The sequence below is a fragment of the Aulonocara sp. 'chitande type north' Nkhata Bay genome, linkage group LG6 (assembly GCF_057382095.1).
Source record: "Aulonocara sp. 'chitande type north' Nkhata Bay isolate Kocher_YH1m ecotype deep benthic linkage group LG6, A_spYH_male_GT1.1, whole genome shotgun sequence".
Classification (NCBI taxonomy): Eukaryota; Metazoa; Chordata; class Actinopteri; order Cichliformes; family Cichlidae; genus Aulonocara; species Aulonocara sp. 'chitande type north' Nkhata Bay.
Window position 1 is genome coordinate 35847217 of NC_141349.1, and position 17027 is coordinate 35864243.

Below are 17027 nucleotides of genomic sequence, written 5' to 3' on the forward strand. Positions count from 1 at the left end.
TTGCTGTCACAAAGAATAATTACAATATAAGTGCATGATGTAGTGTATGAAACTATCCTCTGCAAGTAGCACACATGGGCCAGGACACACTTCTCAAAATCAAACCATGATTGTGAAAAGTTGTGGAAGAGTGATTTTGAGTGAGAGAGCATTTGTATCCATGGCAAAGGCTTTAGATGTTATGTGAAAACCATTCTGTGTCATGCGTTCACATGGAATACATATTACTTACATATGTAGGATGAAAAAGTACATCGAGGTGTGTCCTGAGGGACCACCAAACAACCTCTAACCTGCAGTCAGGGAATAGGTTAATGTAACTGTAGCTTTTCTTAAGTACATGCCAAGGATTTTTTTTTTCAAGGGGACATTTCTGCTTTTAGAAAACAAAGTGCACTGACTGCAAGATCAAAACATGTGCGTGAATAAGATTAATGTGTAAGACTGTGATTAAACGCTTGGTTTAAAAGATTTTGAAGGGCCTGTTTTTATTAGATTTCTGTAGATCAGGTCTACCAATTTACCCGCAAATAAGCCGATTTTTTCGTGACAGGATCTAGTTTATATTTCATCTCATAAGGTGTTTAATTATAAAGTCAACTCATTGATGAATGCGGTGTTTATGGATTTGCAACCAAATAGTTGCAGGCTAAGTAACTTAACAAGTATTCGGTTTCAACTTGGCTCCAGGCTGAACGCTCCGCCTGCTCTCACCGAGGATATTGACTTTCCCGCAAGTTAAAGTATTTAAATGTAGAGGGAGACAGATGCTGTATGCGGACTGGAGGCAACCACAAGAAATACACGTGTGGGAGGAAGGTTGAAGCAGGAGCTTTACTATCTGCGCATCTTATAGAAAGACAGTTGTGGTGACATTGCTTGAAAACTTTAAGCAAACGGAGCGGCGCTAGTATTCGTCATATTCATTCACTAGTTTTCCTTCATATCGAATCACCTTTCTTTTTAGGAAACCCACGGTAGGCTACGCATCTTATCGCTGGTGCGTAAAGATCGGTGCGTAAAACTAAAACTCTTCACTGCGGTGGCAAAGCAAGTCAAGTGGGATTCATTCTACTTTAAATCTTCATTGTTGAACAACTGAGTGTCACAAAGAGGATTTAATGGAGGTGGTTTGGTGAAAGCGACGCTTTCTCGGGACTTTAAAGTTTGGATTAACGCTTTTAAATCGTCCATTTTTTTCCCCCTATCCTATAAGTAGAATGGAGCGTAGATGCCGTACCTGTATGGGACCCTGACAGTTTTGGATCTCTTAATTGCCACGGGTATCACTTTCTATGCGTAACAAGAGGGGGATAAAACTGAGCTGAAATCCCCTTCAGGAGCAACTTTATTTCCGAGAGCTTCCAGCAGCGAATCAGTGGAGTATTCATGAAGCAATATTTGAACTATTACAAGATGAGGCTGAGAACTTCGAGGTTAGGTTATCTGTAAGTAAAACATCTTTTTTCATGTAGCTCTCTGTGTAAATCATACATTCTGAGCAACAAGTTAAAGCTTTTAATTGATTTTGTCTTTGCCGCAGGTTACTTCAGTTCACGGCGCTTTGCTTTTACGCACAGGTAACGCACACTTTCACTTCAATAAAAAAAGACACTAACGCTGCATAAAGTTCTATAGGCTAATTAATTTGAACAAAACTTAACAGGTACCAAAGGCGCAGTGCTTAGCAGCTTATAGCCCACTCCCTCCACCTCTCCAATAGGCTGCAATAACAATGAAAACATTTTATTATGAGTGCTATGGCAATTGGCAACAATTCAAACATCTTGAAAAGCGGTAAGCTCCAGCCTAAAAGGTAATTGTTAAAACACATGTGGACGGCGAACGGCTGAAATGAGGGGAAAAGAGAAAGTCATGAAGGGGTGAAAGATCAACGGTGGTAAAAAAAAAAAAACAACCTACAGAGTGAAATGTCATCCACGAGGTTTCTTGAAAGCATCTCCGAAAAGACTCATAATAACCCAATTTTATTTTGGGTTTATTTAAAAATGACTAATGCTATGATGAACTGTTGGCAGGGGCCTTGGCTCAGTGACTTGACGGGCTTTTTATTTCCAGACAGGTGAAATAAATATTTTGCCTTGACGTGTTCGGGGTGTTTTTTTTCCTCGACAGAACACCGTGCAGTCCCCTCCGAATTTCAAGCACCACGTTACCGAGCAGAGCCGGCTATCGGACCGGATGAGCCGCAGGCTGACCCGAACCTACCAGCTGTACAGTCGCACCAGCGGGAAACACGTCCAGGTCCTGGCCAACAAGAGGGTGAACGCCAACGGAGAAGACGGAGCGGCACACGGTTAGATACAAGTGATCGCTAAATAAGACCAGCAGGGAGGACTAAATCTTATAGTTAAAAAAACAAAAATATATTTATATATTTTGGGGATTTATTTTTAAATAGTTGCTGAATAGTCTCACTTAACCATTAACCTTTCCAAATTTACGCATGCGATAATGTATTTAGGCTCACTGTAGTTTATGCAATAAATAGGTAGTTAAACGATGCACATATGTTAATCCGTTCAGGGGAATCACTTTTTATTGTCTCTAAAATGATCGAGCGACTTTACTTCTTCAAGCCCGTGTATTATGGCCAGATCAGTCAAACCCCATGACAGTTAAAGGCCATCGTTTCTTACATTTCAGTGCCTTTAAACCTCAGGAAAACAGTAAAATACGAAACATGTTCACCTTACAAACACCGGAATTGTTTAAGTTCAATGGCGCGCAGGACGGTGTTGAAAAGCAGCATAAATTATGTCATTTTTGGCCGCCTGTGGAAAACCGTTTGAGCCAGTAGAAACAGAAGCCACAGTTGCAAACATTGTTAGTGGCATCAGTGTTGCCATCTTTTATGTCTTGTGCAGATGAATTCTTTCTTAGTGTGTTGGTGTTGCAGAAAGTCTGTGACACCTGTTATGATGGACTTCAGCAGGGACATTTTTCTTAACATTTAACTGGAGGAAAAAAGATCTTAAACTTAAAAGGAAACATAATTTCTGTCACCAAAATTTTGGTGCGTCTAGGCATCTTTCCACCACAACCGCCACCATCCATCCACCTCTCAATGCATGATGCCTGCTACTTGGAGGCTGGTTTTATGAGGAATTTTCATTGCTTTACACTCAATGTATGACTCAGTTTACAAGGCGCGGTGAAGTCAGCATCTTCACTTTATACCTTTTCCTCTCCAGTCCTCTCCTGTGTGCACTTTTGTCTTTTAAATTTCTTTTGCCTAGACTCACATTCACAGAGAGAGCAAGAGTCAGCCATGCATACACTCTCCACACATCCTAAGTGGGTGTCACTGTTGTAACTGGCCCAAATCTGACCGTTGCTCTGTGCTCGGTGGTTGTGTCTCTGACCGCAGTATTCACTCTCTCCTTTATCCCCAGTCTGTGCTGCATCACAGCACAGCATTTACAGACATTCGAAAACAATCACGCCGTACAAAATCACTATCATTTGATGCTATTTTGGAAGGTTAGCATGCTTTGTTAAAGGTGGCTGCTGGATTACAAAAAAGGGCTTAGAGAGAATTTATGTCATCTTTAGTAGACTGGTCATGATTTCTTTTTTAGAAGACTTTGATTTTCTTTAATGCTGATGATAAATTTTCATATTCTTTCTGCCATGCATTAAAAAAACCCAGAAAAAAGAAATGCAGAGGTCGTTTGTCTGCATGCTTGCACCGTGACCAGACTGTATCATCTCATTATACATTTGCTTTCTTTGTCTATGCAGCTAAACTGGAAGTGGAGACGGATTCTTTTGGAAGTCGCATTCGTATTAAAGGGGTGAAGACAGGATATTACATATGTATGAACAAGAAGGGGAAGTTGATCGGCAAGGTAATCTGGAAATAATAGTTCTGTGGCTGCATAAGACGACAGCGACATTGTGAAGTGTTCCTTGGAAATGTATTTTGCAGATTTCAAGCTTATGGCAATACATTGTTGAGACTCATTCAAAGCCGGAACAAATTCGGTTTTGAGAGATATTTCATTGTCTGGAAATAAAGATGGTGTTTCTGATTCCTGGAGATTGTCCAAATGTGTCTCAGCTTCTCGTGTCTTTTTCTTTCCTCAGCGGAAAGGGCGAGGCAAGGACTGCATCTTCACCGAGATTGTTCTGGAAAACAACTACACTGCACTCCAGAACGCCAAGTACGAGGGCTGGTACATGGCTTTTACACGCAAGGGCCGCCCCAGGAAGGCCTCCAAGACCAAGCAACACCAGAGGGAGGCCCACTTCATGAAGCGTCTACCCAGGGGGCACTTGCTGAGTGAGAAGAGACCGTTTGATGTTCTTCCTCTCCCTGTCCCCGCGCACCCTTTCAACAAGCGGACTAAACATTCCCACCACCAGCGCTCAGGGGGACGCTGAGGACTGAAACCACTGAGGGAGAACCGTGGATGAACCAGCACAGAAGAACCACTACAAGAGAAAACCATGTGCTTCATGCAAACTAACTTTTCCTGTCAAGTGCCAATACACTTTTTGCCTCATTTTTGGATTCGATATATAATTTTTTGTTGTTTTTTGTACTGGCTTGTATGTAAACATTGACTATCTAATCTGTTAGATTTTTTTCCAATTCAGACAAACTGTAGAACGCTTATTTTCTTATTAAATCAGGAGGCATTTAAAGTACAGGAGAGCTCAACAATAATTTCACGAATGAAAACCCTTTGTTAGAAGTTAGTCAGCTCAGCAACAAAGAATGTTTAAATGAGTATAATGAAGCTAGACACGGCAGCTATCTGTGGTTACAGCATCTGACTTTCAGCTGACATGCTATCTTGCCTTTATGAGGCCATTTTGGAGACTATGTAACCTGTTTTTTTTCTACATATATAAATATATTTTTACTGTAAAAATGTAAATTACATCAAATGATGGAAATATTTATTGTAGAGTGTATATTAAAACCACTAAAGAACGACATCACAGGCTGCTCTGGTTTTCTCTTGTGTGTTTATATTGGGATGGAAAGCTAGCGTGCGATGCTGGTATCCCCCCAAAACTGCAGTTCTCTCCACCTTCTTCTTCAAGCTGGAGACCCAGATAACTGAGAGGCAATATCTGTGACAGGCTACTGAATTCAATGTGCTCAGCAAGTGAGACTTGGGCCTGAATGGCCCAAGCTATGCATTAAAAGCGATGAGGTCAGCCCACCATTTTGGCCCAAACAAAGGTTACCACCATGTAGTTGCATTTCTCACGATCGCACACCGTAACCCTCTGATCAAATGGGCCCTTTGTGAAACCTCATATAAAAGGGCATGTTATACAATAGTGGGTTCGAATAATAACACGAGGAGGGGTCAGTTATCAAAAAGGAAGCCAGTCACACAGGGAGGGGTAAGGGGTTTTGAGGGGGGGGAGGTGGCGAGGCAGCGAAGAGGGAGTTGAGGGGTTGCAGAAAAAGCACCAGGGCTTGTGTGGCAAACTGTGGCATCAACTGAAAGAGGGGGAATGGCTGGGAATAGGCATTCGGTAATGAAAGGGAGGCAGGAAAGAAACCCTCTTCCCAGAAGCAGCTGAGCATGACCATCAGAGGCCAAATGACAGGGGAGGAAGAAGACCCTGAACAGAGCTCCCACAATGTTGGAGCTGGATGTCCAATTTGTTAGCTGTTTTGACAGTAGATGAAACTCTGAGAACAGTTAATTATTAAAGAAAATTAAGACTTCTAAATGAACGCTACTCAGCAGCAGAAACCTTCATTATGTTTAAGATAATCAGAATCAACATTTGGCACCAAGACCGAACTATCAAACGCTACGTACGAATTTATTTTTGTCATTTTGACAGTCAGGCCCCTCACAAGAATTTACAAAGCGACAGGGCCAGCTGGTTTTGAAATGTTTTCTTATATTCTTGTTCTTTCCATCTGGATGAAGACAAAGCACAATAGTGAGGGAGAGAGACCTGTGGTTTTGTCTCTGCTTTCTGCACTTGCTCTCTGGGTTTGGACAAGTGGTAAAAAATGCAAGGAATCACAGGGTTCAAACAATCTATATTTAAATGCCATTGTCTCCTTTAAACACACTACTTCTTTTGTTGTCCACTGTCTAAGTATTCCTCACCAGCCAACAATTTTTCAATTTTTCTTTAATTGAACTCGGATTAAAGAAAAAAAAATAGAGAAATACCCAACTTTAATAAACCTCATTCAGCGTACAGTATACACAAACATTTCAGTTTCTCAAAGATATAAAATCTCAGCTTCACATTCCTTCACGTTAAACAAACAAACAAACAAACACAAATTTCATAGAAATTTGAAATAAAGCTCTGCAAAAACAGTTGCATCTAATTCTTACTTATGTCTACGGCACTTTGGACATAGACCACTAAGTCAGAATCGCCTTCTCTTGTAAAGGGAAATGGTAACGCAAGTTTCAGTAATGGCTTTCAGGGTGGCCCACTACATACAAGGAACATGAGGGTATTCATTTAACACAAATGGGATGTCCTCGTAACTGTGACCTCGGAACGAACAGGGATGAAGCCTTGTGTGTTTTGAGTGTTTTACAAGGACATCAATGGAAGGAGGCCGGTAGGTTATGTGACCCCCCCCAACAAAACTTCTCCACAGTAGGTTTGGTAAAAAGAAGCAAAAACAGATTCTGACATTATTTTTTGTCAGCCAAAGAATTTGGGTTAAAAATTAAACCACAAAGTTTTTAAATCTACTAATAATATATTTTACTAAATATCACTGTATCAAACATAAATGGCTGGACACATTTCCAGACATATAATTCCACCAAATTAATTAAGACAATTAGACATTAAGCTAAGGGACAAGGCACAGTGAATCTTAATGAAGGGATTAAGTACAGAAGAAATAAATGAGAGCTCATACGTGACTGGAAAATGATGCTGCGAGGTTCTGCTCTAAATGCAACCCAGAATTATTCCCTGGCTCCCACAGGCAGAATTCATTGGGTTTTGCAGTCGACGTCCCCGTCAGCACTCCCCTTCAGCTTTTTCAGCTCCTTCAGTAGCTCTTGTTCAAGGGTTAAGATCTCTTTGGGTTTCTCGTACTGGACAACAGAGAAAAAATAATAATAACAGATTTTATTTATGCATATTATTGAGTGTCTTCATAAAAAAGTCTGAAAAAATTAACACACAAAGTGATTGAAGCAATTATTGTGAGCACGAAAAATAAACGTGGGAAATAAAAAAAAGAAAAGAAACAATTCTTCACTCTCATGATTGGCATATAGTGCTTAAACAATAAAGTGAAACTGTTCTTATGTCTCTTTGCAAAAGAGAGAGATACATTTTCTTTGAATGTGTGGACAAAAACATATTTTGTACATATATATTCTTTTAATAACAGTGCAGGTATACTATACTTTATCATAAACTGATGATAAAATTGCATAAAATACACACACACACACACACACACATATATATATATATATATATATATATATATATATATATATATATATATATATATATATATATATATATATATACACATATATATATATATCAATTGCTGGTATGCAAAACTTACGCTAACAATTAAAGTGTTGTTGGCATGAGTGAAACTTAGCGCGGAGTTGTCTAATGGTAGCTGACTGCGGTCGAGATCAGGAATACTGAACTTCTTGTAATACCTGGGAAGACATGGGAAGGATGTCACAAAGCTGAACTGTCGGGACAAACGTATTGTAAACAGTGCCATCTATAGGGAGAATGCAGGGACTTCAATGCAACCAGTGAACAAAACAGAAATAGGTGCACAGATGTGTTCTCATGCATATTTACTTTTTGTTTGAGGTTTTGATGATGATGCATCTCTCAGAGTGATCCACTGAAACACTGAAGACATCTTTGGGGTAGGAAAGGTTGCGGATCCTCCACTGAAAGCTGGTCTTTGTGTCTTTACGCATGAATATGGGCTGCGCAAACAAAATGAAGACGAACTTCACAAATGTAAGTCAAAAGTAGAGATCTAATTAAAACGTTAACACCTACATTTGAGCTGTTCTCTTTGATCATATCAGACTCCAAAGATGCAACAGGACCTGTATGGGGCTCCCCAACCTCCACCAGCCACAAGCCCTGAACTCCAAGCGTGCTTTTATGGCGCCATTTTCTCACTGAAATGTATCAAATGCTTTATGAGACACAAACTGATCCAATGCATGAAACTAGAAATTAACACCATTCAGCTGTGTATAACTCAAAACATGTGGCTTACCGAGGAGCTCATCTGTTTTTAAGTCATATTCTTCTGCCATTTCTTTTCCATCTGTGAAGAGATAGTGGATCTTCCTTTTTCCTGCACAAAAAAGAAGTCAAATTTGAGCCATATAAGCAGATATGCATCAATTGCAAAACTCTAGGCAAATACCAATGCTGCAAAACAGTTGTCCCAATAGCTGATTCAGATCTTTGTTTTTCAGTCAGTTTATTTTGTTGTTTATTCTTTATTATTTATTTCCAACTATTGTACCAGGAACACCAATATATTAAATCTAAATAAATAATTGACCTGTTTTTAAAAAAAAAATCTGCTCTTCATCACACTGATTTGTGATACTGATTTTTAGTCAAAAGAACCAATATCAACAGATACCGACATTCAGCCAACATACAGGCGAATTCCTAAGTATTAGTAAACAAATTACTCTCTACTCACTACAACAACAGAAATCATGCCAAACCCAACTAAATTAAGTCCTTACCCAGCTCTAATTTTGATCATTGTCATGATATATGTAAAATATACTCTCACTGGCCACTCCATAGGTACACCTGCCTTTCAATGTCAATATCCAATCAGTTAATCACATGGCAGCAGCTCGGTGTATTTAAGCATGTAGACATGGTCAAGATGAGTTGCTGAAGTTCAAACCTAGCTTCGCAATGAGGAAGAAAGGTGATTTAAGTGACTTCAAAAGTTGCACGGTTATCTGTGCCAGACAGGCTGATCTGAGCATTTTCACAAACTGCTGATCTACTGGGATTTTCTCACACATACATTTCTAGGGTTTAGAGAGAATCCAGAGAAAATATCCAGTGAGCAGCAGTTCTCAGCATTAAAATGGCTTGTTGATGTTCGAGGTTAGAAGAGAATAGCCAAGCAGGTCACAGTAACTCAAATGACCACTTGTTACGACCAACATATTCAGAAGAACATCTCTGAACACAGCATGTTGAAACTTGCAGAAGACCATGGTGCATGTCATTCTTGTAAGAACAAGACACTGAGGTTATAATCCATACAGACTCAGAAAAATTGGACAAGAGAGCATTGAGGTTCAGATTAGGGCAGTGTAATTCGGATAACAGAAACAGAATGTGGGTTCAAACGCATGAAAGCATAGAAGCATCATGCCCTGTATCAACGGTTTGTGCTGCAGGTGGTGGGGTAATGTTGTAGGGGATATTTTCCTTGTATACTTTGGGCCCTTTGGTACCAACTGAGCATCATTTAAAGGCCGACTATTGTTGCTGACCGTGTCCATCTCTTTGTAACAATACTGCATCCTCTGACGTCTGTTTCCAGCAGGATAACACATCATGTCATAAACCTCAGGTAATCTCATATTGGTTTCTTGAACGTGATAATGAGTTCACTGTACTAAAATGGCTTTTACAGTGACCAGATCTCAGTCCAATAGACCACCTAAGGGATGTGATAGAACTTCATGGATGTGCAGTCAGCAAAACTGCACAACTGTGCGATGCTCTCATGTAAATATGGACCTAGATCTTTAAGAACTGCTTTTAGCACTTTATGTAATCTGTGGCATGAAGAATTGAGGCAGTTCTGCCAGTAAGGGGGTAAGGGGAAGTATCCGGTGTGTGTATATTTTCCTTACAAATTTAGGATCAAACCGTAATTTACAAATAAGAACAACAGGCTTAAATAGTCAAGCAGGTGAACTCACTTAAGAAAGAGAAGTAACAATGTGCGCAGTGCAAATGCCTGACTAGCTTGCCGTTGACATCTAGAGAAAAGCACGTATTTACTTTGGACATATTATCGTAATTTTTTACAATTTGGAGCCTAGCTGTTTTACTAAAAAGACACCCATTTCTTGTAATTTTAAAGCAAAAACAACCTCAATGGAGTTCAATACCACCTGTACCACCTCTTGTTACCTACTTATATTACATGTTAGCGGTACCGCTGTGTGCGAAGTTGAGATGACTGAGTTAAAATGCTTAAAATGAAAGTAATTCTGGGGGAACGAGAAAAACAGGTCTCTGTATTAAAAACACATTTTACTTCTTGCACTTACCATCATGTATTAAAGCCGTTTTCTTTGACGATTTTAGGATATCACTCCAGCTCTGCACAGCCATGTTTCAAACAAATGTTTCTATAGAGCCACTTCCGGATTCAACCCGTAACCAAAGCAACCGCGATAAGTACATTAAGCAAATTACAAAAGTATTTATATAATAGGTAAAAAATTATCAATGAATTTACTGGAATCAATTATTTTTTTCAATCAAAACATAATATGTCACTTCGGGGATTATGATACATTTTAACAAAATTTAAATACTCGATGAACCGGAAGTAAAACGTTTAAATTGAACGTTGTCCGTCTTTTGACGTTCCTGTATGTATGGTTCCATGCGATCAGGGGTAAGATCCAAAACATTAGAGTTTCAAGCGTTTAAAACAACTTTAAACATGCACTTATGCAGGGAAACTTTAGATTTTTTTATTTAGTTTATATATATTGAGATAATACTACAATTGTAATAATCTAAATACTGATTTCTTGGCTATTGCTAACGTCAGCTTCAGCTAAAGATAGTGTACGATTTGCAGACTATCTGTCAAGAGTATCCATTGTACAGAGAGTAGTTTTAAAGCAGTAACTGTAAGAAAAATTTATTTTCGTAGTAGGGGTTAAGAAAATTGACACACCAGTCAAATAGCAGTAGTGTAACGCGACAAAGTAATGGGGGACAGATGTCTTCTCACTGGAGTATTATATGCTACTTTGCATTTCAGAGTGAAGCATTGTACTGTACAAAATCTATGTGAGATTATAATGCTATTAAACTGCTACATAGCTGAAAGTTCATCCTACCAAACCCTTGAGCTTAACCCTTTAAATGTGTCTCACACACCAATGCATCATTAAGATCTCTTTAACAAAAAGTTCTGACCAGAATAAGATTTAAAACTTCTGCATCCTGTTATATGAAGCAATATTTGTTTTCTTTCAGACACATGAAATCTGAATAGATTTCCCTAACATTTTTGTGTAGTTATGTGCAGTATACACTCTGCCTGACTCTAAAGGGTTGTTGTTTGTGGGATTCCAAACAAGTGTGCTGTCAACAAGGAAGTTGCAGAGTGCCCTCTGGAGAACAAGCGACACACTATCATCACTCATGAGTGAAGGGTGCTTTTAAAGTGTCTTCTTCTGAAATGATCATTTATTGGCTTTTATAAATGCCAGTACTGATAACTCAGACAGCAGGCTCTGTGAAACTAATTGCTCTAAAATTGCTGTTAAATTCAAAATATTAGAAAATTACTTAAATGTCTCTCATAATTGCAACATTTTTAGATGGGTTATACATTCCACTAAAGGACATGTTAAGGGAACAATAAATTACTTGACATTTCCACACACTAAATTAAGTCCATTTTCTCATGTCAGCAAACTGGACTGAATCACTGTTAAAATTATTTTACTTTACTTTTTTTCCAAATATGTGTTTGTTTCCCAGCTTTAGACTGCAGTGTTATAATTCTCTCTTACGTCACAGGCCACTTGCTCCTCCTATCACCAGAAAAGATGGAGCCTCGTCATGGTATCATGAAAGCTTTTTCTAAAGTCAAAAGGGCAAAAGTGCTACAGGGGAAGGATGCACCCCCACTGAAGAAGACAGCAGATGACTGTGATGTCACAGGTGGTTACAGTGTTTGCACGCATGCGTCCACATTACAGAAAGAGTGATTTTTTTTTTTTTTTTTTTTTTTTTTTTTTTAAATGGAGCATAGAAAACATAGAAACACAACATAGAAAAAATATAAATAAGGCTGCATTACATTAAGAGAGAAATGAATACTGTGCCAGAATGCAAAATATTTGTTTACTGGGATTGTTTTAACATTTTCTGCCTCAGGAAACACTTTTAATGGAGTGACGGTGTACCTTCTGCCTGCTTCTGCCTGCTGGAATAGGAAATGCCAGATGCCAGATTTTCCAAAGACAAATTCAGCAGAATGGGGGACGAACAGAGAGTTCACTGTGTCCCGGTGTCACTCATGTTGTTGTGGACGACAATGTGGACAGCGAAAGGGCTCTGCGCCTGCTGAAAGTAAATTGTATGCCCTCTGGAGTCCAACTGGTAAAATGTACCTGGCTGAGCTTGTGCATTAGTGAGAAACAGCTGCTAGATATAGCCAGCTACAGCCTTCTGTCACCCAAGAGGTTTGTGATCTAAAAATGCTTTCTTTGAAAGTTAAAGGTAAAATTGTACTCCTGCTGCATGAATATCCCAAGATATTCTCACAAACATTAGAAAATGTGTGTCAGCTTATTTGTACTTTACATTTACCTCGTTGACAGTAATATATGTTTTAAGCTTTGTATTGTAATGACATTTTATGTTCTATCCACTTAGTGACTCTGAAACAAAGCACGAAGAAATTAAAAAAGAGTCACTAAATATCAAACTTGATGCAGAAACTCTGATCGAGCCAGTGACTGATCAAGAGGAGAACACAGAAATGGTAAACTTCCAGATCATGTTGAAAACATTGTTTTGCAGCTTCTTGGTGCATTTCAGTCTTTCAGTTAGTAATCATTTGGAGCAGTCAGGGGAAAAAGTTTAGACCCCAAACGCAAGAAACAGAAACAGTTATTTTACATTACATCCTGCCCTCAGACAGTCCCAGACAGCAAAGAGGAAGTGCGGGGAGAAGAAGACGCCGTCTCTCAGAGTGATCTGGAAGCTCTCATCACTGGCCAGCACCCCAAAGAGGAGACTCCTGGCCCCAGCCTCTCCCTTGGTCCAGATACTGCTGCTCAGAAGCCAGTATCGGGGAAGTGGGTCTGTGCCCAGTCCTCTCAGTCCAAAAGTAATAACTTCAACAAGCACATCACAGACAAACTTGAATTGCTGGCCAAGGCCTACACGCATCAGGGGGACAAGTGGAGGGCGCTGGGCTACTCCAAGGCTGTCAACGCACTGAAAAGCTACCATAAACCCGTTACATCATATCAGGTAGCCTTACCCAGATACTTTAAATGCAATGTTTAGATTGCTGATTACCTGCATATGTCATTGTGTACTGTAAGTTTTATCTTCTGTGATAATACAAGGACTGTCTAGCTTTTTTTTTTTTGTTTTTTTTTAATTACATTTTTTCCCATTGGTCTCAGGAAGCTTGTCAGATCCCAGGAATAGGAAAACGCATGGCTGACAAAATTGAAGAGATTATGGAGAGCGGTCATTTGCGGAAGCTTGATCACATCGGTGAGGCTGTGCCAGTGCTGGAGCTTTTCATGAACATCTGGGGTGCTGGAACTAAAACTGCACAACTGTGGTACCAACAGGTGAAAACTCACATATTAGTATAGGAGATTGAAGTACAAAGATTGTACCCCGCACAAAAAGTTGTTAGTGAATTATGTTGTCTGTGTCTTTTCTGTCTTACAATATGTTTTACAACACAGTGATATGATATTGACTTCTATTTCATGAAATATAAGGTAACAGAAAGGCGTTTAAGATTGAAATTTTGGGCTATAGCCTGAAAAATGAAACAACCTGACTGATATGGTGGTAAAATTTCTGCCGCACTGGTATTGCTGCACATATTGACTGATTGCAGTGCAGAACTACAGAAGATTTAAGATAATGTAAAAACAGTGTTGCCATTAGACAGTTTGTCTACAAAGAGCTTTGGAATTTATTTTTCAACAACACAGTCATTGCATTTTCTCATAAATCTGTTAATAAAATAACAAATTCTGGTGAAAATGTGAGCTACAATATGTATTGTTATACCATTATTGGGTTTTCTAAACTGTAAAATTACTCACTTATGAGATGTCAGTTTTACTACGCCAAAGCTCTTTTAAAAATTCTCCCTGGCTATACTCTGGACTCTGTATAATTAGCAGCTTCAGTCAAATGAAATCCGTATCATTTTACTCCTCCATACGATATTTATTAAAGGTACAGCTGTGACTAGGAATTCAAGTGGGTTCATCCTAAACTCTGATGTAACAGTACAGTGGGTTGAAATTAGTTACTAAGAAATAAGTCATAGATTCAATTGTAAGCTTATTTTCTTTGTGGACAAGCTGCATGCTGCTGTGGCACCGAGGTTAACCGTTCTTTCTGGATTCAGCCAGCAATCCACAAATATTAAATAAATGAAGTGATATTTAAATAGGAAATAACAGATAGCCTCAAGGACACATCGTATTTAGATCCACTGTCTGATCTAACATGTATTCTGACATTGCCTGTGAGTTTGAAGTTTCTTGTTTATCAAAACAACTGAATGCAACTGTTGTTCACTATCTTGCTTACCGCTAATACGTTTACTAAACTACAGCATTTTGATCTGACTGAGGGGGAAAAAACAGTTGTATCCAGGTGAGACCATGTGATTGTTTATCTGCTTCCATGACTTCAGCTGGAAGGTGTGCCAGGCTTCAAAATAATATCAGATTTAATGACTCATGAATCAATTTTACCGGAACAAGGTTCCAGGAAACACTGAATCTCAAGCCACTTTCATTCTTGGCTGTGAATGTCTTTAATTTTATTCTAGTTTATTCTAATTTTATTAATAATTAGAATTTTAAAAAATCAGTAAGCAAATGCCAACATAACAGTTTTTTTTTTCTTAAAAATGTCATTTTGCCTTTCAGGGATTTCGTACTTTGGAGGATATCCATACAAAAGCCCACCTGACAAACACTCAGAAAATAGGACTCAAGCACTACAATGACTTTCTAGACCGAATGCCCAGAGAAGAAGCAGGAGCCATAGAAAAAGTGGTAATGCATCTTCATCTGTCACATTAAGAGCATGTATAATTTAGTGATGATGACTGAAATATCTTTATTTCTTTCACCACTCTAATATGTTTAGTCAAGTTTAAACAGAGTTGAGATATCTGAATAAGATTTGCTTCTTTAACCATCAGAAATGTAGAAAGAGGGTCTGAAGAAGGAAAAAGCTTGTGTCAGCTTTCCTTGACTGCTTGATGATGGAAAAACCAGACTGCCTTTTCACGAAGTAGAGCATCCCAAAGGGGAAAAGTAAATCCTTAAACTTGCTGCATCTTAAGTTAGCCAGATACCTGTTCGCTCCAGAGCGTTAAGTACAACGCTAGTTGTTTTCATATTGTATTACTTAGATTTTCTTTTTCCTACAAAGCTGCCAGATAGAGCGTGCATATTAGATAGATGGCTAAAGCATGTGTGCTCCCTTGAGCTTGTCAAAATTATATGCGATGCCTTAGCAAGGCTACCTCCCAGTATTTGGCTGGGAACAGGTAAAAACTTTCTTTTTTTGCCAGTAAACATACAAAAACAAGCAAATGTGAAAAAAAACAACACACAAAAATATCAGCATGCCAATAAGAAGTGGAATGTTTTTGCAGGTAACAGCGTTTGTGCTTTATTAACGGTCTTTTCCATGCATGTGCAGGTGAGGGATGCTGCACAAGCCATCGACCCTGGCCTAGTGGCAATAGCATGTGGCTCCTATCGTCGGGGAAAAGCCACATGTGGAGATGTTGATGTACTTATATCTCACCCTGATGGCAAGTCCCACAGGGGCATTTTTACTAAAGTCTTACAGACACTCCGTGACAGTGGTAAGCATCATTTTTGTTGATGGGAAAAACTTAAGCATGTATTTTATTTTATTTTTTTAATAAAAATCTCTTTATTTCTGACCTGTTTACTTTAAGGGTTTTTAACCGATGACCTGGTGAGCCACGAGGAGAACGGTGAGCAGAAGAAATACATGGGTGTGTGCCGTTTGCTGGGGCATGACCAACGCCATCGCAGGCTGGATATCATCATAGTGCCCTACAATGAGTTTGCTTGTGCTCTGATGTATTTCACTGGTTCGGCACACTTTAACCGTTCAATGAGAGCCTTGGCAAAGACAAAAAGAATGAGCCTATCAGAGCACTCCCTGAACAAAGATGTGGTACGTCAAGGAAGTGTGAAGGTGCATGGTGGCACTCCACTTCCCACACTGACAGAGAAGGATGTTTTTAGCCTTTTGGGCATACCCTACAGAGATCCCCATGAAAGGGACTGGTGATGATTTGACGATTAGCTTATGGTTTTATAGAAAAATAATTATGATGATAAGGAATAATGATTATTGGACTCAAACAATTTTAAGTATATTTTACAGGTCCTTAGATTATACAAGAGCCCTATTTGACTTGAATGCTAATTCATATTTTGCAAATTAAAGAATGGTGGTAGTCCAACCTTATAAAAAGCTAAAGCTTGTTTGTTGCCTGTGTTTAGTTCCAAAATGTCTGTGGCTACTGCACAAAATTGAATATTCTTGTTTGAACCAGGAATGTTTTTGGTGTGAGGTAGCAGTGGTAACTTAAAAGTGTGAAATTTAAACAACAACGGTGATCTAATACTGGCAGAAGAGGTTTTAGAGGCTTGTAAATTCAGAAAAGAAATGTGGGATAAGTGTCACTAAGTGAGTGAAGTGACCTTCAGTTCATGTCAGGAGGATGTTGAATGTTTTAAGTATTTTTTTTTTAAAATATTACAGATGATAACAGAATGTAATAAAAGATTGCATGACTTGTTTGTCTGTCTTTCTTTCTTTAACATATATATTTATTTATTTTAGAACTAAGAAGTCCTGGTTAGAGTATTCACTAGTTAAGTGTTGTAGAGTTTTTGAACTTTGTTACAACGTAGAACCTCTCTCCCATCACTTTTATCACTTCAAAAAGGCCAAATAAAGGAAACGACTAACAAAAA

The 17027-nt window shown here is 38.8% G+C and overlaps 3 protein-coding genes across 3 annotated transcripts; 2 read left to right on the top strand and 1 right to left on the bottom strand.

Annotated features, from left to right (window-relative positions):
* Positions 1 to 740: 740 nt before the first annotated feature.
* fgf8b (fibroblast growth factor 8b) lies at positions 741 to 4968 on the top strand. The gene is made up of 5 exons (XM_086296671.1): positions 741 to 1448; positions 1544 to 1580; positions 2137 to 2317; positions 3766 to 3872; positions 4111 to 4968. Exons 1-5 carry the CDS (start codon positions 1390 to 1392, stop codon positions 4405 to 4407), a joined length of 681 nt encoding a protein of 226 aa, XP_086152797.1. The 5' UTR covers positions 741 to 1389; the 3' UTR covers positions 4408 to 4968.
* Positions 4969 to 6120: 1152 nt separating this feature from the next.
* On the bottom strand, positions 6121 to 10413 carry dpcd (deleted in primary ciliary dyskinesia homolog (mouse)). The gene is made up of 6 exons (XM_086297681.1): positions 10305 to 10413; positions 8255 to 8335; positions 8029 to 8153; positions 7819 to 7952; positions 7565 to 7667; positions 6121 to 7076 (listed from the first exon to the last, which is right to left on the bottom strand). Exons 1-6 carry the CDS (start codon positions 10366 to 10368, stop codon positions 6972 to 6974), a joined length of 612 nt encoding a protein of 203 aa, XP_086153807.1. The 5' UTR covers positions 10369 to 10413; the 3' UTR covers positions 6121 to 6971.
* Positions 10414 to 10588: 175 nt separating this feature from the next.
* On the top strand, positions 10589 to 16845 carry poll (polymerase (DNA directed), lambda). The gene is given in 10 exon segments (XM_086296672.1): positions 10589 to 10657; positions 11800 to 11943; positions 12160 to 12188; positions 12190 to 12467; positions 12661 to 12769; positions 12925 to 13263; positions 13422 to 13595; positions 14925 to 15053; positions 15709 to 15877; positions 15974 to 16845. Coding segments are annotated over 9 exon segments (1704 nt in total). The 5' UTR covers positions 10589 to 10657; positions 11800 to 11828; the 3' UTR covers positions 16336 to 16845.
* Positions 16846 to 17027: the final 182 nt, after the last annotated feature.

What these genes read in the sequence shown, in the direction of transcription:
- fgf8b (XM_086296671.1), top strand. Translation starts at nt 1,390, where the DNA reads ATGAAGCAATATTTGAACTATTACAAGATGAGGCTGAGAACTTCGAGG. An exon ending in CGCTTTGCTTTTACGCACAG is followed by an intron (nt 1,581 to 2,136) that starts GTAACGCACACT and finishes TTTCCTCGACAG; the next exon opens with AACACCGTGCAGTCCCCTCC. An exon ending in AGAAGACGGAGCGGCACACG is followed by an intron (nt 2,318 to 3,765) that starts GTTAGATACAAG and finishes TTGTCTATGCAG; the next exon opens with CTAAACTGGAAGTGGAGACG.
- dpcd (XM_086297681.1), bottom strand. Translation starts at nt 10,368, where the DNA reads ATGGCTGTGCAGAGCTGGAGTGATATCCTAAAATCGTCAAAGAAAACG. An exon ending in AACGGCTTTAATACATGATG is followed by an intron (nt 8,336 to 10,304) that starts GTAAGTGCAAGA and finishes TTTTTTGTGCAG; the next exon opens with GAAAAAGGAAGATCCACTAT. An exon ending in ATCAAAACCTCAAACAAAAA is followed by an intron (nt 7,668 to 7,818) that starts GTAAATATGCAT and finishes ATGTCTTCCCAG; the next exon opens with GTATTACAAGAAGTTCAGTA.